Source organism: Colletotrichum scovillei (genome assembly GCF_011075155.1).
Source record: "Colletotrichum scovillei strain TJNH1 chromosome Unknown Contig00009, whole genome shotgun sequence".
In the NCBI taxonomy this organism is placed as follows: Eukaryota; Fungi; Ascomycota; class Sordariomycetes; order Glomerellales; family Glomerellaceae; genus Colletotrichum; species Colletotrichum scovillei.
This window is the reverse complement of record NW_023336267.1, coordinates 2,614,928-2,635,807: the sequence shown is the minus strand read 5'-3', so window position 1 is coordinate 2,635,807 and position 20,880 is coordinate 2,614,928. Positions and strand designations below refer to the sequence as shown.

At 52.3% G+C, this 20,880-nt stretch overlaps 4 protein-coding genes across 4 annotated transcripts; 2 read left to right on the top strand and 2 right to left on the bottom strand.

The window, feature by feature from the left end:
• Positions 1-5,316: 5,316 nt before the first annotated feature.
• Positions 5,317-6,172, bottom strand: HER10_EVM0007984 (uncharacterized protein). The gene is made up of 3 exons (XM_035477522.1): positions 5,979-6,172; positions 5,777-5,914; positions 5,317-5,718 (listed from the first exon to the last, which is right to left on the bottom strand). Exons 1-3 carry the CDS (start codon positions 5,986-5,988, stop codon positions 5,555-5,557), a joined length of 312 nt encoding a protein of 103 aa, XP_035329679.1. The 5' UTR covers positions 5,989-6,172; the 3' UTR covers positions 5,317-5,554.
• A 1,643-nt stretch (positions 6,173-7,815) lies between these two features.
• On the top strand, positions 7,816-8,942 carry HER10_EVM0008536 (histone H3). The gene is made up of 3 exons (XM_035478053.1): positions 7,816-8,035; positions 8,098-8,291; positions 8,350-8,942. Exons 1-3 carry the CDS (start codon positions 8,017-8,019, stop codon positions 8,545-8,547), a joined length of 411 nt encoding a protein of 136 aa, XP_035329746.1. The 5' UTR covers positions 7,816-8,016; the 3' UTR covers positions 8,548-8,942.
• Positions 8,943-9,820: 878 nt separating this feature from the next.
• Positions 9,821-11,721, bottom strand: HER10_EVM0001871 (pre-mRNA processing factor 3; the record flags this gene model as incomplete). The annotated part of the gene is made up of 1 exon (XM_035471606.1): positions 9,821-11,721. Exon 1 carries the CDS (start codon positions 11,276-11,278, stop codon positions 9,821-9,823), a length of 1,458 nt encoding a protein of 485 aa, XP_035328921.1. The 5' UTR covers positions 11,279-11,721.
• A 250-nt stretch (positions 11,722-11,971) lies between these two features.
• HER10_EVM0006688 (RNA polymerase Rpb1) lies at positions 11,972-17,300 on the top strand (the record flags this gene model as incomplete). Its single annotated transcript, XM_035476267.1, has 2 exons — positions 11,972-12,306; positions 12,368-17,300. Exons 1-2 carry the CDS (start codon positions 12,125-12,127, stop codon positions 17,298-17,300), a joined length of 5,115 nt encoding a protein of 1,704 aa, XP_035329511.1. The 5' UTR covers positions 11,972-12,124.
• Positions 17,301-20,880: the final 3,580 nt, after the last annotated feature.

Here is a 20,880-nt window from a genome sequence, read left to right as displayed (position 1 = left end):
ACCTAAGGTAGGTTCCATAGCTTTTGCTTTTGTTTGGGCCCTTCAGCGTTGCTAAATCGTAGAAATTGGCCATTGTTTGTTAGCCATCAATTTGTCAAACGCAACACTGTGGGCGAAGTGGCACAATAAAGCTGACCAATCAGCAATGCAAATACTCCTTGGTGTGGCTGACGCCGACTTGGCGATCGGCGTTAAGCCACAGCGCTGTGCAAAGGTTGCAGCACTGGGCACGGAGCACCTTAGACCTTACGTGACCACAGTCCACAGCTAACGCGGAACTGCCGCCCCACCACCCGAGACTACCCGTATTCACTCACACTAGGTACCTATACCTCAGAAATTGGGAGTGTGGCCATGCTTACAAATGAACCTCTTGTGGGTCTCACCCGCGTGAGATCCGTACTCCGCACCGGTCAACCCAACGCTGCACGTATCGGTGGCTCCGGCACGTAGCTTCCAGCTACCACCTCGGGGCCTCCCACCCTCCCAGATCGTACGGAACATCAGGACCACTATTCACGAATACGATGAGGAATCCAAGTTCTGTTTCCGCACTTTCTTGCGGCATCCAAGTGCAACCCGCAGCTTGTGTCCGGCTCCGAGGAGACCCCATGCTTGGCCATTAGTACCTGATTGAGACACCACTGCAGGGTGCCATGTTTTCTACTCTAATATTGTGCATCGTGACCGACGGCGCAGTCCGGCATATCCGCTGCTGTATGGCCTACTAGCTCCCCACTGGACCAGGCCGAGAACTCGGGTAGACTAGCTTCACTTTACCTAGAACAAAATCCAAAGTGCGAGACGTAGAGTAACGTTTACATGTGTTCAGTATCCGTTACTTGGCAGACACACAGATGACAGAGTCCAGGATCCATGCCGACTGCACACTACTCCACTGAGTAATGCCCGGCTGCATGGGCCACGAAACATGACTGTCCTACATTAAGGAAGTATTGACATCTGGATGCTGACTACGGATACGTCTGAGAATTTTGAGAGGTGAGTCCCCAAGCCCAGGGATCCAGATTCAGCACGACGATGCCGAACCCTAGACGAGAGTGGGTGAATCGGCAAGCAAAGAAAGGGGAAAATCAGGTCCAGCGTGCATACACAGGCGCACAGGCATGCGCGAAACAAGGCAGGTGGCGAAAAGAAGGACATCTTTTGGACCCACTGCCGCCCAGAGTGCAAGATCTCTCCGTGGGCGACGCAGATCCATTCCTTGGCCCAGGCGGCCGGGTTCCGTTCCGTGGAGAAGTTGACTCAGGGTCCTGTCGGAATTCTAAATTTAGTGGATTCCGTGGCTCCCCACCGCCAGTGACAGCACTCAGGGCTCACCTCCCCTCGGCTTGTGCGCTGGCGGCGCTGCGCTAGTATCCCCCCAACGGTCAAGGAAGACCCTGATTGTCCGCGGGATGGCTAAGAGGATCTGCAACTTGTCAGCCGGCATTTAGCCGCGCCCATCGACTTTTCCATCTCGCTTTCCACTGCTTCTCAACTTTTCCATCTTGCGCGGTCGGCACCATCCGAAGTAATGCCTGCACATTCATTACCTTACAGGTGACCTAGGTTCCTTAACTTATGTAGGCAAGGCCCAGAAATACGTCCACCTTCAGGCTAGTTTTGCTATGTCGGGCTAACCTGGCTTCCACAGTCCACTGAAGATAACTGACTATCCTGCCAGTTAGCTCACTTTTGACAACATCACCATTCCTCAAAAATCAACTTACCTTTGTCGCCATCGAACCCATTCCGGCTCCTCGGATACCACCTCCTTCCCGACCCCCGACTTCCCCAATTCCACAACCCGGGCTGCCTCCCCCTCTCGCACTGACCAGAAACATGTCAAGCTTGTGGCTTAGCTTCTGTCTCCCGTTTGCACCACCTTCAGCCACACAGGTGTCTTCCGAAAGCATTAGCATATGTCTACGGGTCTGTACCCAGCCAACCAGATGAAGTCTTACCCTGGCAAGACTAGCAGCCATCACTCGCCTAGCTTCATCGATGTGATCGTCGTAGCTGCTGGCTTCCTCGTCACTATCGCCAGGCTGCCTCGACGTTGCTTAAGCCTGAGCCTCGGTCTCGTGATGAGCCGGTCTCTCAGTGGCGTCCATATTGATCCTTACTTTCAGGCAAACCCGATGCCTCTGTTAGAGCAACTTGTTAGCAGGTTGGATCGCCAAACTCGGACACTTCCGTTCTTGCTACGCATGAGCGTGACGACCTCTCTCTTTGGCTGCTGCCGCGCACGCTCGTGACTCATCTTTCCTTGCCTCAAGCTTAGGCAGTCACGGGCTATCGTTCTACAACCTCGGCTCGGTGAAAAGGGGATCAGAAAACGACATCGGGGCCATGTACGGGGGTTAAGGTCGCTAGCGGAAGTAACCCAGTTGTGAATTGCTGGGTACGAGTGACGGCGAAACGCCACGATGCTCTTGACCTTATTTTTTTTCATTTTGCAGACTCAGTTTCAGACGGCTTCCAATTTACTGATGACTGTGTTCTGCCTGCTGTGCGAGTCTCGTCCGGCAAAGTGAGGAACCAATTGATCCCCTCGAATAATCTAAGATACTACCTACGTCTACCTTCGCTACATGTACCATCACGGCTGCTGCTCGGCCTAGTCAAACCCCTTGGTATACTCTAACACTGCAAATATCCTGCGGGACTCCTTGTGGTAAATCAGCCATGTGGGTTGAGGTGATGAAGAGAGGACGTCGTTTATGCATGTGCTGAGCGGTGGGTGATTGTGTCACCCACTCTGCCAGGTATCGTGCATACTCCATCCAAGTGCTAACGTCTCATTACATCGTCATGATTTGGACACATCATTCTCAGGCGACTCTCCGCGATTCCGGAACTGCCTTGCTTCGCGACGTTAACTATGTCAAAGCTCGGCATATCATCGGGCCATATATCCAACAATACAGTGATGAGCTATTTGGGCGCTTTTGTGTAGTTGTTTGTTTATTGGGGAATAAGACATCTAGGAGGCTTTGAACCCGTCCGTGGCGAGTATATGTGATGATAACGGGGAATATCATAGCTAGTGGAGGGAGAGGCCGTCGCGACTGTGACTCGGTCAGACCGCCTGTGTAATCCTAAGGTGCGATGTGGTAAGCTGCAAGCTATCTGGGCCCAGTCAGGGCATCGGACGACATTGATAAGGTATATACGATAATTACCTGATCTCAGCCCCGATTCTGTGGTGCCTCGTTCCTACGCGATGCTTATTGATCAGGAAGCACTCATCTGGCGTGCAGTTGAGATGAAGTCCGATAAAGTCTTCACAAGGAGGCATCCAACGTGGCCAGCCATCATTCATCCCCGTGCAAGCTGCCTGATGGAACAGAGTACCATTCCGTGTCATCTTTATACTGATGTCTAGGCTTGCGCTTAATATCCATGTCAAGTCGAGGATATGGGTAGAGAAGCCGATATGGGGTATTCCAGCAATATCTTGTTCGTCGCGTTACTTCGACGCAGTAATATGATCATCTACTGACTTTGCAGTAGGATGAAGTCTCCCTCAGCTATTTGTTGCATACGGTACGTCGTGCAGTGAGACCTCATATGCGCCTGTCGATTCCGCAAGTCTGGATATCCCAGTGTCCAGTGCGTATGCTGGTGTAGTTGGCACAAACTACCGATGCATTGATTCGGCCTATATACGATGCCGACGGGCCGCACTCGTCTTCGCGCCGTGTTTGTTTCTCTTCGGATGGTTTTCCACGCAGACTCGGGGCTTCAAGCTATTACGAAGGGTCTTTAGGCTGTGCCATGAGGCACGTCGGTGATTCAGCGACGACGATGCGCATGTCCACATCCTGTGGACCACGCACGATCACATCGCGCATTTCTCGCTGCATTTACTCGCAAGACAACATGACATACCAAGTTTCTAACCATGGCCGTGCGTTTCATGCTCTGCAGAGGTCTTGTGCTGGTCGTGAACTTTGCATTTTGCCACGGCGCTTGCTGCTTGCTCGGAGATGATCGCGAGGCCGAGATGACACTGTCCTGCCATGATTAGAGACAGTTCGGGCAGGTAGCTCTCCCTCTTGTTGTTCTCTCCTGGTCCGTTGGCGACTTCGGGCCTGTGACCCCTTCTAGGCGACAGATCTTGCCCCCGGTTGCTGAAAACACTTCTTGACCAACTTTGTAGGTCAAGATACCGGACCATACGCGTTTGTGACTCTTACTCCCTCTCTCTCTCTCTTTCTCTCTCTTTCTCTCTCTTCATATCATCTTAGCTGCGGCTAAGTTCTTTGTGAGACGCCTACGCTGATTTCTAATTTGGCCCTCCTTTGGGCAGCGTGTACTGCATGCGACCGTTCGGTTCGTGGGATATTGATTCGCCCGATATTTGATATTTATTAACTTGTACAGAGTAAACTGTGCCTCGAGTCATGTTTTGGTATCAAATCCGATGTGTTTAAGGTGGTGTTGCTGAACAACCAATTTTTTGATGTGTTTTATATGAGATGTTGAATTTGGCAATAAACAAGTGACATAGAGGAATAAAAATGAGACGCCCATCAACGCAAGTTTCCGCCACAACACACCTAAAGCACAATAGAAATGCAACATGGAAAATGCTTCGGAAGCATTTGATTCTCCAAGGGAGAGACGGCGACAAGTGCAGGTTTGGGCAGCAAGAGCCTTGCCGGCATTAGATGATGCGTTCAGCTTCACCAACAACTTGGTAGCCACAGGCCCCAGAACGATCAAAAACGTCAACAGACCACGAAGAAAAGGCACCACGAGAATAAACGAGGCACCAGAAGCATGAGGTCATAGCAAATGATGCTGGTGGAAAACTAGGTAAATGAGCTCGATCATATCGGGCAATGGCAGATTGTACACCCATCGAGATACGAAACTTTCCAAGACGAGGGGTTATGAATACTAGGAAGAGACATACATCATTGCGCACACACAATGAAAAACAACGGCAGGGGGACAGCAAGTTCTACGATGCCCTATGTGGATTGTATTATTGAATTGTTCATCACCAATGAATGACTTGAACCTGCCATGTGCAGAACCCTCATACCATAGCCCACCCAAACAAGAACACTGAAGGTCAGCAGCCTGGCGCCAGCACAGCTTCAGCAGCAGCCTGAACGAACACATTTAAGACCAACATGCAACAACAACCAGAGCAGGCAGTTGCCACCCGCATGGGACGCGACGCGACGCGACAGCAGAAACGCAGAGTTAGATCACATACCCATACAGTGGAGAGTAACACCTCACACACACAATAAACAGACGCGGCACACAGCATTCACTCGCGAAGATGCAGAAGGGAACCGAGAAAAATTGATCAAAACGTGCCTCGGCGAGGGATTATGTCTCAAGCCAACCAAGCCATCCGTATAGAACCCCATTTCCCGTATGGTACAGTAGAACACCCCAAACCAGCCAAACCCATGATCATTCGTGACAAAACACTCCACTCCCAAAGTCCGCATGGACCACCGCGTCGTGGGTTAGATCGCGTCATGGCCCAAGAAAGATTCGTAACAGACATGCAGAAATACGACGCTTAACCACCGAAACCGTACAGGGTGCGGCCTTGGCGCTTCAACGCGTAGACAACATCAAGAGAAGTGACAGTCTTGCGCTTGGCGTGCTCAGTGTAGGTGACAGCATCACGAATGACGCCCTCGAGGAAGGACTTGAGGACACCACGGGTCTCCTCGTAGATCACTGAAGGAATGGCATGTTAGTCTCTCGCAAGCCGAGACGAGCTGGGGCTAAAACTTACTGGCAGAAATACGCTTGACACCACCACGACGTGCGAGACGACGGATGGCAGGCTTCGTGATACCCTGAATGTTGTCACGCAAAATCTTGCGGTGACGCTTGGCACCGCCCTTGCCGAGGCCCTTGCCGCCCTTGCCGCCTGATCACACCAAGTTAGTATACCGGGGAAGATAGAAGAAGCACGATGCGGGATCGGTACGTACGTCCAGTCATTGTGGATTGTGATGAAGTTGAAGTGATTTAAGGTTGGGGTATGATGAGGCTCTTCCGAGGGAATGGCGTGTAAGATTGTTTTGGCAGAGATGACGTGGGGCTGAATAGTAAGAGGGAACACGATCGTAGTCGCGCAGAGGGGGGCGGGCATTTATATCAAATGTCCGTGGGCCAAGTCTGATTCGGGATCAGCCAGAGAAAAGCGGGTACGTCCATCACGCTGGATCACACCTTGTCGCGACGCGAAGCGAAAATAAAAAAACAACGCCAGGAAGGCACAACCACACGGGCCACACTGGCTTTCCCGGTACTTCATCAATTTCAGGCTCTCTCAGCTTATTCCCAATTGGAGCATCAGATGGATATGTACGATTAAATGTAGCCAACCAGAAAGCGTCCCTCGTCTGTCCCTGCCCCCTTCCTCCTCCTCCTTCTCTCACCGTTCCTTGCAAGTTGCCACTTTGCTTTTGCAGTGTTCACCGTGCCAGACCTTAGGCGCGCTGCGTGCCATCAGAACCGTGTTTCCGGCTTCGGTGCCATCTGCAAAGTGCCAACGCCAGCATTTACCCCTCCGGCTGTATTACCTGAGCGCAAGGGACCGATCATATCACAGGCAGTCACCTGCGTGGCAGGCACCCACTGCTTTCAAGTTCAATGCTAAAACTACGGACCGTGTTGGTCAAAGACAGTAATCTCTCATATGATGTTGCCTAAGGTACTGACTGCATCGGTAATTGTCTTTCACGTCAGCCGACACATAGAAGCATCGAAAAGGGTGTTTCGATTCGAGTCTATTGACAGACTGACCGGTGACGTGACGATAGGTAGGCGCTCTTTCTATCGTCGTGCGCCTGGGTCATCTATGTAGGCCAAAACGCACAAGTTAAATCCTGTGCTGTCTCCAAACCCAAGTTGAGGCGTCGCTGCACCCACTGCCCCATCTACCCATCCACAGGCTCCAGCTTTGGTAGGTAATACACCAGAGTGACCCGGAGACCGAGAAATCATCTCACTAAAACCTCCCCACTAGTCGCGCAAGGATTCACGATGCCGCGGCCGCGCAGAGACCAAGTCACGTCTAACACTCTGTAGATATGTAGATAGTATGCAAAAGGCCCGAGGGATGGGCATATTCCGGGCAGAGATTCCTTGGACTGGCTCATGGCCATTGATGTCAATCTGCACGCCAGGCGGGTAGGTGAATTACATAGGCGTATCCCGGAAAATCTTTGTTGATTGTTCTCGTCTTCTATGGCAAACAGCCTTTGTTGTTCACTGGTAGAACGTACGAATAAATGACAGCACTCTTAGTAACAGCCTGTCTCGATGCTCATTCCCTCACGCGCGTTACTTCTAAGTCCCAACGCGTAAAGCGGTCGAGCATTGGAGCAAGTGCCTTTGGTAGCTTTTGCCCGTCCCGCATTTAGATGGAAATTTCCGCAGACGGGGAACACTGGGCTGAATCTTGGATGGGCATAGTCTAAAGGAAAAAGGTAAGGTACCTATTCCGCATATGCAGGACTTGCCTTCAGTGCCTTGCGTATGATCACAGTGGGCCCCGGAGAGGCGCTAGACGCTAGATACGTACTCTTCCCTACCAGGTGTTTGAGAGAAAAAGATGGGGTGGCGTCTGACTTGATGCAAGTTTTCCAGCCAATCAAAAATGAGCAAACTATCCGTTTTGATAACAAAGCGCAAAAACCCGCCCAACTGCGCCTGCCTTGCAAAGCAATCGCGCCTACCAAAACGGCATTTTTCCAAAAAAGAACCCACGCCTGCCACGCTCACACCTGGCACTTCCCCTCCACCCGATCAAAACCAGGAAGGTGCGCACTGGCCACCTTCCATTTGGCGCACAATCACTCCCCTCTGCACGCGTTCCGTCTTCCTACCTATTTATTCCCCTCCACCCGTCACCCACTCCTCATCCTTTTCTTCTACATCCACTCACAACACATCCACATCAACCAACAAGTACATCATCACCAACAAACAAACCCATCAACTCCATCATCACACACAGCAGCAATGGCCCGCACCAAGCAGAGTAAGTCATTACTTCTTTGCGACATTTTTGATAAATTCTTTTTACTGACTTTATTTCCACAGCCGCCCGTAAGTCCACTGGTGGCAAGGCTCCCCGCAAGCAGCTCGCCTCCAAGGCCGCCCGCAAGAGCGCCCCCTCCACCGGAGGTGTCAAGAAGCCTCACCGCTACAAGCCCGGTACCGTCGCTCTTCGTGAGATTCGTCGCTACCAGAAGTCCACCGAGCTTCTGATCCGCAAGCTCCCCTTCCAGCGTCTGGTAAGTTGAGATCCATCCAACGCGTCTCCTTTCGCATCGTCTAACACTCCCCTCCTAGGTTCGTGAGATCGCCCAGGACTTCAAGTCCGATCTTCGCTTCCAGTCCTCCGCCATTGGCGCTCTTCAGGAGTCCGTCGAGTCTTACCTCGTCTCTCTCTTCGAGGACACCAACCTGTGCGCCATCCACGCCAAGCGTGTCACCATCCAGTCCAAGGACATCCAGCTCGCCCGCCGCCTCCGCGGTGAGCGCAACTAAGCGACTGTCTTTTGATTTTCTCTTTTCACATGGGTGGCTCATGACTCGCGCGTTTGGGAATGCTTGACGAAGGGACCGTCTTGGTTTTGGGGGTAATCTGGCGTTTAACGATGCGTTCTTCAGAATAACGCAAGGGTTGTACATTAAACAAGCAGTAAAGGATGACTGCATGCAATGGCAAACATTATGAACTACTCTACATTGTCCCGTATGAAGAACGTGAAGAACTGCGCAATCAGTCGTATTATCGTCGCAAGTGTCAGAACACGTACCTTTGCATGCAAACCTCGCCATAACGCGATTGGGCCGAATCGCGAGACTGGCGAGAACAGCACCCGGGGTGCGACGCGTATACAGTGATCGACAGGATGGCAGGCGCATTCTCCCTGTCGCAGCCAACGGAAGCCCCGTTGTTATGACGCTATAGTGCTCAATAGATAACTCATTTTTTTTTTTTTTGAAGGTGGACAATAGTAAATACTGACAGGACGTATGTTGGTGATGTTTCTATAAATGCATCCCGTCTTGACTAAGTCCTTGAACATTTCCCCCTCCCCTCCCCTCAAGCACTTCTTGTTACTCTTGTCTGATAGATTGAGTTTATCGTGGTCCCGCCTCTGCGACCTTTGGTAAAGCTGCTTAGCGGAGATGTCGCGGAAACAGAAAGGAGGGAAACGCTGAAACAATGCGAGGGGAGCAAACCGCTCAGGTAGCCGTCCCACCGGCGGGACCTCAGCGTTTCCTAAGTCTGATCGCGCTCCTTCTAAGAAGCAGGCTGCTCTCGCAGTTCCAGAGCTGCGGATATGACGAGGCCGTTGCGATGCCGGTAAACCACGGCCAGACTTTCTCCGTCCACTGTTGGGTGACAGCCAAGCTGACTAAAATAGCACGTACCGCATCGGTGTCATACCTTATTTCAGTAATCGACAGCCTACTTTGCAGTGACTTCAGAGGCGTTCAACATTGACGGATCAAGGTACAGCTCGCAAAAGAGGTGGGCGAGAAGAACAATTCTCTCAGATAGAATAATCTGGAACAAATTCTCGATAGGTTCGACCAGACTGTTTGTCCAGGGCGAGACTTTGAGTGCACTTGATTATCAGGTTGTTCACAAGTAATGATTACAGGCACATCAACAACGAGTGAAGCTGAGCGAGAACGCACCAGCTGTCCGATCTGACCTACGGGTTTAACACAAAAAAAAAAGGTAAGTCTCCTTGGTATTCTATTCTTCTGTGACAGTCTTTCGTTGATTACTGGTGAGGTTCTCTGATTACATGTTTTTCGCGACGGCCCAAAAGTTGTCCATCTTGGCTCGGGCCAACGCGTCCCTGGCTTCGGCATCAGATTCGCAGACCTTGCTTCCCCACTTGCGGTAGGCCCTCGTCTTTTCTTCGCCTTCAAACACCAGCTTACACTCATTATGGGACATGTCCTTCAAGTCGCCACTCTCGTTTTCCGCTACCAGCCATTCGCGGACCTGTTGTTGCGTCTTTCCCTCTTGCGAATGTGCATTTTCAGTCCAGTTGATTCGCTCAAGCATGAGCTTCTTGTATTTGCGTATGCTGTGCTCACCGCCTTCAACAATGACAAGATTCATCCTTGGGTGCATGATGCAAATACCCGTGAGAGCATGCTGCTCGGCGTTCTTTTGGATCCTGAATCTGTTCCGGCCGTTGGCGAGACTGTCAATCCTGAACACCAAGATATGGATGCCTTTCGCGGCATCTTTTTCTTGGTTCGTAGCAAGCTTGACGTGCTTCTCTTCCTTCGTGAGCTTGCGTTCTTCATTGGCCTCCAAGTGATTCTGCTGGCGCTCAGCGATCTGCCTGTTGACGAGATTCTCCACAGCCGTAGGATCCTTCACTGCAGAGTCTGCGTAAACACGCATCATGTTGCTCTTCTTGACTTTGGGGGGCGGAGCTGGGACTAGTCCAAGTCTAATCTTTGCTTGCTGCTCCTTGAGTTCGGCCATCCTTCTCTGCCTCCTGGTCTTGGCCATTTCTTTCGGTGTCAGGTACATTGGCTTCAGGGCTGGAGTATTCTTCTCCTGCGGCGGTTCCAACGCGACGGGGTGCTGTACATATTCCGTGATGATGGTATCTTGTTTGATCTTCAGTTTGGATTCGTCGTCGATACAGTCGTAAGAGGTCCCGTCGACCAGTCCACCGTCGAACCATTCTATGTCCGGAGGAGGGTCGACGACAAGATTCTTTTCCGTCTCCAATTCATCTTCGATGCCGGCTTTCCTTGTTTGCGCCGCGATTCTCTTCTTCATCTCCTCGAGGGCAGCTTGTCGCCGCAGCGCCGCGGCTTGCTGGATGAACTTGCCCTTGGCATGGAAATTTAGCGACCGAGCCTGACGTTGTCTTCCATTTGCGGGCTGTGCTGCCTGCTGGTCGTTGAAATACGGGTTGGATAGCGGCGCATCGCGGCCTCGCCCAGCAGCATCTGGAGCTTTGAATCCAGTTGAGAACTTCGAGTCAGAGTGCGGTCGACTGCCGGATGGCTTTACATCGTTCGCTCTAGCTGGCGCCTTTGTCTGACCGAGACTCTCGAGTACTGGATGTAATCCGACGTTAAGGCCTCCTTTAGCCTTGGAGACGCCGACTGCCGCAGCGACTCTGGCTTTGAGCGCAGCCATCTTATCGGCGGCCGATTCAGGTTTCGAAACCCGGGAGTTGGGGTCGTGACGAGGCCCAAGGCCTAACGAGTCTGACTGTCGATCCATTATGACTAGGCTGATATGCTGCCACTTTTCCCCACGACTGATCGTAGGAACTAGATTACGGGATGCACGTCTTTCCGGAGATACACGTGCTTCGTCGGGAGGATGTCGGGTAAGTCTGGGCGCTCACTCGTTCTGAGTCGGTCGTCTTCGCGGAGTTCGCTGATTATGTATCGCGGTCGAAAGGGTAAATCATTCGCAGTGACCCCAAGGCAAAGAGGATGAGGAGTAGAGGTCCGTAAGAGGATTCGGTGGTGGCCCCGTTGCACGGTTGACAGGGGTTGTGGTTGAGGAATACGGAATGTGTCTTGAGAGTGGGAGGGAGACGCCCCTACTGTGGGCTCTGGTCAAGAGAGTGGCTACGTAAATATCCAGTTGACTCTGTAACCTCGATGTTATCGTATTGCCCGTTGTGAGGTAAACACAGGCACGCAGGCTAATATGCAGCACGCAAGTACGTAGGTGGTAAACACTGTGCTATGTACCTTACCTACCTAGCCTAAGGTAATCGCAACCTGGAAGGTCCCGTTCCTTCAAGCATTTTGGGGTGCCTTGCTGCCTTGCGCCGATAGCACAGTGGCAGAAAAAAAAAAGAGTGAAGGACCCGCCAGATAAAGGCGGGTTTTCGTTCTGCCGACCACCACCGCCAAAAAAAAAAAAAAAAGTTCCCCTCGGTCTCCCACCGACGGTTGCTGCTCTGGAACGTCCGCCCCGGTCGTATTGAATTTGCGATCGAGCGAGTGCCTCATTGAAGCGGAAGCTGTATGGAAAATTTGCTTCGGACACCACACCTTCTGCCGTTCCGACTCAGATTGGTGCCAGGCTATTACCTGACGCCTCAACGGCAATATGAACATCTCTCAACCCATTTCGTCGTCTGTCGAGACGGTCGAATTCACATTCCTCACCGAGGAAGAAATCAAAGCAATCTCGGTCAAGCGCATTGAGAACGACAGCACATTCGACAACCTTCTGAACCCCGTTCCTGGTGGTCTCTATGATCCTGCTCTTGGATCATGGGGCGATGCTCTGTATGAAATGCCCCGAATATCCCTTGTCCTTTGCTCAATTGACTTACACGTCTCTTCACAGCTGTGCAACCTGTAACTTGAATCAGTCTTCATGCCCGGGCCACGCCGGCCACATCGAGCTCCCAGTGCCGGTATATCATCCTGTATTCCTCGACCAGGTTCTCCGTCTTCTGAGGTCGCAATGCGTCTACTGCAAAGGTTTCCGCATGCGCCATCGCGAAATCAATCGATACTCCTGCAAACTTCGATTGCTGCAATATGGCCTCTTGCACGAGGCTCACTTGGTTGATGCTATAGGAGAAGAGCTCAAGGGCCTTGCACTCCCGGGCGTGCCCACCGATTACGAGAGCGAGGCAGAAGAAGAGGGCACCTCCACGGTCGACAACATTATCGGGGCCCGAGAGGCATACGTTCGCCAATCTCTCAAATCACACAGGCTCAATCTGGGCGAGGTCAGGAAGGGCAAGCACGAAGGTGCTATTGAAATGAGGAGAGAGCTCATCAAGGACTTCCTGACGCAAATCACTAAGTCTAAACGATGCGACAACTGTGGCGGTATATCGCCTACCTACCGAAAGGACCGCTTCGTCAAGATTTTCGAAAAGGCCCTTAACGAGAAGGATATGGGTCAAATGGCACAGAAAAACCTACACCTCAAGGACTCCATGGCGACAGCAGCTCACCAGCGCAAGTCGAAGCGCGGCAACACCGACACCGACGAAGGTGTTGCCGACGTTGATACAAACTCATCGAGCGAGGAAAACGACGTTGACATGCGTGATGCTCATGACGACGATCTCGAGAAGGAGGAGGCAGAGTCTAGAGTTCATGCCGTCCGTCAAAACCCCGGTCAGCAGCGATACCTAAGTGCCATGGAAGTTCGCGCCCGTCTGAGGGAGCTGTTCGACAAGGAACAAGACATTATGTCCCTCGTGTACAACTCGAAGCCAGTGACCAAGAAGGCAGCTAAAGTATCTGCCGACATGTTCTTTATCCGAACTATCCTTGTTCCCCCTAACAAGTTCCGACCCGAAGCTCGAACTGGCGATTCTCAGATTTCTGAGGCCCAGCAGAATTCCCTCTACAAGATGATCATGCGAAACTGCGGTAGCATTGCGAGAATACACCAAAGCGTGGGTGGCACAGACCAGTACGGGAGAGCAAGAGACATCAATGATTTGCACCAAGTATGGACGGAATTGCAGGAGTCTGTCAACTCTCTGATCGACAAGAGCAAAAACCCCGTCCAAGGCGCAGCTGCGAAAAGGAACGAAGACGGCATCAAGCAGAAGCTGGAGAAAAAGGAGGGCCTTTTCCGAAAAAACATGATGGGAAAGCGAGTCAACTTCGCTGCCCGCAGTGTCATTTCCCCCGACCCTAATATCGAGACCAACGAGATTGGTGTGCCTCCCGTTTTCGCACGCAAACTTACCTACCCCGAGCCCGTCACGAGCCACAACTTCAAGGATCTGCAGCAGGCCGTTATAAATGGTGTCGACAAGTGGCCCGGCGCGGCTGCTATCGAGTACGAGAACGGACAAATCGTCAATCTTCGATCCAAGTCTGCAGATGACCGCCAGTCTCTTGCCAACCAGCTCCTCACGCCGACCAACGCCCAGCTGAGTGGCATGAAAGGCAAGAAGGTTTACCGACATTTGACGAACGGCGATGTTGTTTTGATGAACCGTCAGCCGACACTCCACAAGCCATCAATCATGGGTCACCGAGTTCGCGTGTTGCCAGGAGAGAAAACAATCCGAATGCACTACGCCAATTGTAACACGTACAATGCTGATTTCGACGGCGACGAGATGAACATGCACTTCCCCCAGAACGAGGTTGCTAGAGCTGAGGCTCTTCAGATCGCCGACACAGACCATCAATATCTATCTGGCACGGCAGGCAAGCCTCTCCGTGGTCTGATTCAGGACCATCTTTCAGTCTCTGTTGCTCTTTGCAACAAGGATACCTTCTTCGACCGAGACTCATACCAGCAGCTCATCTACTCCGCCCTCCGCCCAGAGAGTGGTCATATCCTTGGCGAGAGAATTGAGCTCCTTCCTCCGGCAGTCATCAAGCCAAGACCTAGATGGACAGGAAAGCAGGTTATCAGCACGATCTTGAAGAACATCAAGCCACCAAATGGAGAAGGGCTCTGGATGGCTGGAAAATGTCAAGTCAAAGGCGAGCAATGGGGAAAAGGTCATCTGGAAGAGGGCTCAGTCTTGTTCCAGGACGGACAGTTCCTGACTGGTATTCTTGACAAAGCCCACCTGGGCCCCAGTTCAGGCGGTCTGGTCCATTCCATTCATGAAGTCTATGGGCCTGCTGTCGCGGGCAAGTTGCTCAGTGCTATGGGCCGCCTCCTCACTCGCTACCTTAACATGAGGGCCTTTACTTGCGGCATGGACGACTTGCGGCTCACATCGGAAGGTGAGCAGGCTCGAAAGGAGGCATTGAAGGCAGCGAAGGACGTCGGACTCCAAGTTGCAGCCAAATACGTTTCACTGGAGGACAAGGCACCAACGAGCACAGACCGGGAACTGCTTACTCGCCTGGAAGAGGTCATGCGCGACGATAATAAGCAAGAAGGTCTCGATCTGCTTATGAACCAGAGCGGTGGCGTCGTTTCAAGCGCGGTCACAGCAGCTTGTCTTCCCGTCGGTCTGGTGAAGCAGTTCCCCAAAAACCAGATGCAGTCTATGACAACCTCTGGTGCTAAGGGCAGTCAGGTCAACGCTAACCTGATTTCATGCAACTTGGGACAACAAGTTCTTGAGGGCAGAAGAGTCCCTTTGATGGTTAGCGGAAAGTCTCTACCCTGTTTCAAGCCATTCGAGACGAATGTTCGTGCAGGAGGTTACATTGTTCAGCGATTCTTGACTGGTATTCGACCGCAAGAATACTACTTCCATCATATGGCTGGTCGCGAAGGTCTTATCGATACAGCTGTCAAGACCTCTCGCTCTGGTTACCTGCAAAGATGCATTATCAAGGGTATGGAGGGACTTACAGTGACGTATGACTCGACGGTGCGAGATGCCGACGGCACCCTCGTGCAGTTTCTCTATGGCGAGGACGGTCTTGACCCGACTAAGCAGAAGTACCTGACCGACTTCAGCTTCATCCTCCGCAATGTTGGTTCCGAGTCGGCCCAGCTTAATTTCAGCAATGGCTTCAGGGAACAATTTGCCGGCACCAAGGACGAGATTCTCAAGCATATGAAGAGTGCTATCAAGCACGCAAAGCTTGATAGCCCCGGGGCCAAGGATCCCATTATTTCCCTGGTCAACCCTGCGAGAGTAGCATTTGCGACATCCGAATCCTTCTACGAGAAAATGACGAAGTACATCAAAGACAACAAGGATGGTCTCATCCGCGACAAGTCGAGCGGCCCATCTGGTCTGGTGGATGCACCCGCTGTCAGCAAAAAGTCGGCAGAGCTTGTTTTCGCCGCCAAGTATATGCGATCACTCGTTGAGGCTGGTGAGGGTGTCGGCATTGTTGCTGGCCAGAGTGTGGGAGAGCCTTCGACACAGATGACCCTCAACACATTCCATTTGGCAGGTCATTCGGCAAAGAACGTTACGCTCGGTATTCCACGTCTCCGTGAGATCCTCATGACAGCAAGTCGATCTATCTCAACACCAGCCATGACACTACTTCTCCATCCTGAGTTGTCCGCAGCCGAGGGAGAGGTGTTTGCAAAGTCAATTAGCGTTTTGCCTCTTGCCCATGTGCTTGACACGGTGACCGTTAACGAGCGCATTGGAAAGGGCATCAATACTTCACTGGCCAAGCTGTACGACGTGAGGCTCAACTTCTTCCCTGCTGCGGAGTACACCAAAGCCTACGCCATCGATCCCTCTGATGTCATGGATACCATCGAGAAGCGATTCCTCGATCACCTCTTGAGGATGATGGCCAAGGAAATCAAGAAGCGCAGCAGCGATTCCACCTCGGCTACGCCTGAAGTTGGCGTCAAGTCTGGCGTAGTAGAGATGGTCAGTGGCAACGGTGAGGCAAGACCTACCAACAACGACGATGATGATGACGAGGAGGATGGCGACGGCGACGCCACGAGTGCCAAGAACAGGGCAAATCGGGACGAGGCTGTATCATATGGTCCAAATGATGATGAGGACGACGCGATTCAGCGACAGATGGAACGTGAAAATACCGAGGAAGAAGATGAAGGGTTTGAGGGTAGCCCACTGCCGGCAGCCGACCAGGACGGCTCTGAGGACGAAGATGACGGGGACAAAGACATGGATAGTGAGGATGGTGGCTGGAGAGCCGAGCGAGTGAAGAAACTCTATGCTCCCGTCACCAAGTTCAACTACGACAGCGCAGGAGAGTGGTGCGAGTTCACTCTTGAGTTCACGGCAGATACCCCCAAGGTATTGATGCTCAACATCGTGCAGGCGGCGGTCAAGAAGTCAGTCGTCCAGCAAATTCCTGGCGTTGGCTCTTGCACCTTCACGGCCGACCACAAGATCACAAACGCCGCTGGCAAGGATGTGACAGTGTCCGCCATCTACACATCGGGTTGCAACCTCGAGGCCATGCAGAAGTACGGCGACTTCATCAACCCGAACCAGATCACAACCAACGACATTGGCGCCGTTCTCGACGTGTACGGAGTGGAGGCATGCCGAAACAACATCGTGTCTGAATTGGCCGGCGTCTTCGGCGGTCACGGTATCAGTGTTGACAACAGACACTTGAACCTCATTGCCGACTACATGACGCGCAATGGTGACTACACGCCGTTCAACCGCAATGGTCTGCGTGGCAATGTTAGTCCCTTCACCAAGATGAGTTTCGAGACGACTCTGGCTTTCCTGAAAGACGCCGTTCTTGATGGCGACTGGGACGATCTCAAAACACCCAGTGGTCGTATCGTCATGGGCCGCCTGGGCAAGATTGGCACGGGTGCCTTTGACGTCTTGACGGCTTTGCCTACGCATCACATGTCGTCCAACATCGAGTAAGCTTGGGCCTCTGTCTGTCTACTGGCATCTGTCTTGCTTTGGGTTCTGGGATTAGGAGTCGCTATGGCAAGTTGTTTATTGACCAATAACTGTACTTTGTATGCGGGATTGATAGAGGTGACATTCACCTGAAAAGTAATTATGAATTACCAAGATATTTGTTCATAAAAGTTTGTTCAAAAGACGTTTACCGATACAATTGTACAAATACGGCCACAAGAAGAGGGGGATGACGCGGAAAGTGAATTGATGATCATTCGCAGTGCCTCCCCACCCCTCCTTGGCGCCTGAGCGCGCAGTCTCGGTAGATTCGATAAGGTGATAAGGTTATGTTCGTACGTATGCGAAGTAAGGCAAGGTAAGGTCGCCTACGTGCCTCGTACTGCAATTGCGGTTTGCACAGTGTTCAAATATCGTCGTGTCCACGAACCGTTAAAATGTTCTCTTAATACTGATGCCATACCTAGATTTTAGGCGTGAGTTTTGAACACGACCTGATACTCTTGCTGATGGCCAGGACCGCAACTGATTACCCTGCCTCCTTTGTCAGACCGACGACGCATGCACAAGTGGCGCCCGTTGTGTTGGCGAATGTGTCGAGCCAGCCCTACCAGGCAGTAGAGCCGAGACATGACGGAACTTAACAGAAACGGGGGTGGGAAACGCTCTCCGGGGCAATCTGAGAACGACCAGATCCATGTGAGAAGGGGGCGCGGTGAGGGTAGGTGGCATGAACGGCGGCCAGGCGAACGCGATGCGTCTCACCTGCCTGCATCCCATTCCATCCCCTCGACTGAGCGATATGTGACCTTTGGGTGTGGGTACGGAGTACAGATGTTTGGGTGACAAGCTGCATGCATGGAGATTCTACACGCGGGCTCGCAGGGCTAGTGAAGGGAGAGACGAAGATAGGCGCCGAGAGAGACGAGAAAATGCGACGCTACCGCGTTTGGGGGCGGTTATTGGAGGGTGCATGATGCGGCCATCCATGACCATGACTACGACTGTAACCCGGAGATCCTTTGGCAGAGTCTTTGAGTACGTAGAGAGGCCAAGGTATAGGGTACGAGTACCTCAAGGAAAGGAAGAAGCCGTTGGACGGACTGATTCGAGACTGAGCGTTATAGAGTTGTTTGGGTTGGAGATGTAATCATCGATCGGCGCTCGCTTTGTTGGTGAGCCAAGTTTACCACAGAGTGAACTGGGTGAGCAGGTAGATAGGTGTGTGTGAGGCGCTTGCCATCCGGCTGGCGAGACGGGGACGGGTACGGGGACGGATGTGCACATTGCCTACCTAGCTTACTAGTAATTGGCAAAATGCGACTTCAAGGGTGTTGATTGCGTCAATGACATGTTAGAAAACATGGCCTTGAATAATTGTGCGGCGTGAAGGATGACAAGAAAGCTCCGTCTAATGAGTTGATACCTGCGGGGAGGAAGAGGACTGGGGGAGAGCTTATCAACTTGGCATCTTTCGATTTGAAGAAGCATCGAATGTCATGATGTGCATGGCTTTGGGTTATTCCTCAAACCAGGCTGAACTGAGCTACCATAATGGCTCAGTACAATATAACACACGCACGGAGTAGGCAGTCGCGCAGTGAAGACACTTTTGTTCATTCATTGAAAAGCCAAAGACACCAACAGCCAATGCAACGCTGCACCAACAGCGAGGAGATGACCGCAGAGGAGATGAGCATTGAGCAGTAAGGTACCCCGTACTACCGATACCTATGTACTATATAATACGTATCCGCAGCCTGTATCCGTAGGGGACTCGGGGAGAGCACACACCACACCTAGTACGGACCCCAGCCAGGCCCTTGCCCTTGCCGTTACCTACAAGTACGCGAATCCCCGCCGTAGCGCGCCCCGCTGAGACCGAGGAGGCAAATCAAAAAGGGATTGCTGGACAGTTTCCGGTGTCCAGGATGCTGTAAGATGTTCGATACAACGTGCCATCGGTCCCGAATGGAGTATCGTACAGGGCAGTAGTCAGCTGTGAGCCTGAAGCAGGGTAGTGGGTGCAAGACGGGGGGTGGGGGGAGGGGGGGGGGGAGCGCGAGAGTACTGCTTGTAGGTGATGTAAGTAAGGTAAGGTACCTGGGCAGACGGGTGAAGATGTCCGGGTACGTAGTTGAGTGTCAGCTGTTTCCTGGATGATGTAAGCCAAGGGGGAAAGAGGGAAGCAGCAGTTCACTACCAATTCGTGAGGCGACACGAGGTTGGAATAGTTCACTAGTCCTGGTGTTATATCCGTCAGGTCTCTACAATTTAATAGTTAACAGAGTCCGAAGTCAGTCGCCAATGTGTCTGTAGGGAGTAGTAGGAACTCATTGCGCAACGAAGTGACGAGGAAGTTTGGAATGGAAATGCAGTGAAGTGATGCCGGTGGAATCCGTGCAGGGTAGGGTAGTAATGTATCTGTATCCGTATCCGTAGGGTCTCTTGCCTTCAGCCTTCTCTACGCAGTAAGGCAGTGTACGGATCAGGTACTGAGTCTTTCCAAGTTCCCCAGGAAGTCCAGGCAGCGCAGTCATTCACTAAGGTAGCAGGCCGTGGGTCTCGTTCCAACTGTCAGCGCGCGGTGCAGCGTGCTGTGCAGAGTGCTCCACGCAAAGTCCCGTCTGCCAAGAGCTGCAATGGCCGGATCTGGTCAGGTCACGATACCTAGGTATATATCTGTACTGCGGTGTGGAGCGGTACGTCCTCCTGGCAGACACGGAGGAAAAATACTTCTTGCCATGTACTTCTTGCCATGTGCTCTCCAAGAGACGGGGTGAAGTGAGCAAGGACCACCCGTCCACGTCCAACACTTGCCCGCCGCCCGCCGCCCGGTGCTGTTGGCTCCAGCTCCCGAACTCCCGGTCCCACCCAGCTGCTAGGTAGGTACGGCCCTGTGTGGAAAGATGCATGCCTTTCATGCTCCAATCTTCAACCCCGTTTGCCTGCAAGTTCACACCCCTCACTCCCCCCTCCCTCACCCTCTTCTGAGTTCCAAGCCATGTGCCATCCAATGTATTTCCATGCGATAACATGCTGCCTCTGTCAGTCTTTGCTGACAGCCGGCTTTCCTCGCTCCCGGCGAGGGGGTCAACCAAGAGGAATCGCACCTCTTACGGACAACACCATCGCCCAAGATTCACGTTGCAACTCTTCGTCAACCGCACCATAACTATTAGCCTGGCGCTTGTATGGCCAATCGCATACTTGCCGTTCGGCCCTATGGCCTATGTGGCCTGTAGCTCTTTCTCAGTGGTAATGTGTGGCAGTATCCCAGTCTGCGTTGGTATTAGCCCTACCTACCATGCTCAAGCCCACCTTTGACACGCTGTAGTTCACGTCCGTAGCAAGCCTCTTTAGACCCAGATTTCTGCATGCACTGCGTCGAACGTCTTGTTCTGCAGCAAGTATGCGATCCTACATCGCCGCCTTGTTGGCCTCAGTCTCTGTCTACTCGTGCTGGAAGATGCCGTCCGACGTGGCATGCTCAATCGTGTCGTCCAACATAACTCGCGTCTCGTAAATATCTTGCATGTCCAGCCCAGGTTCCCTCGCACTCCCCGTCACCACGGAAGCT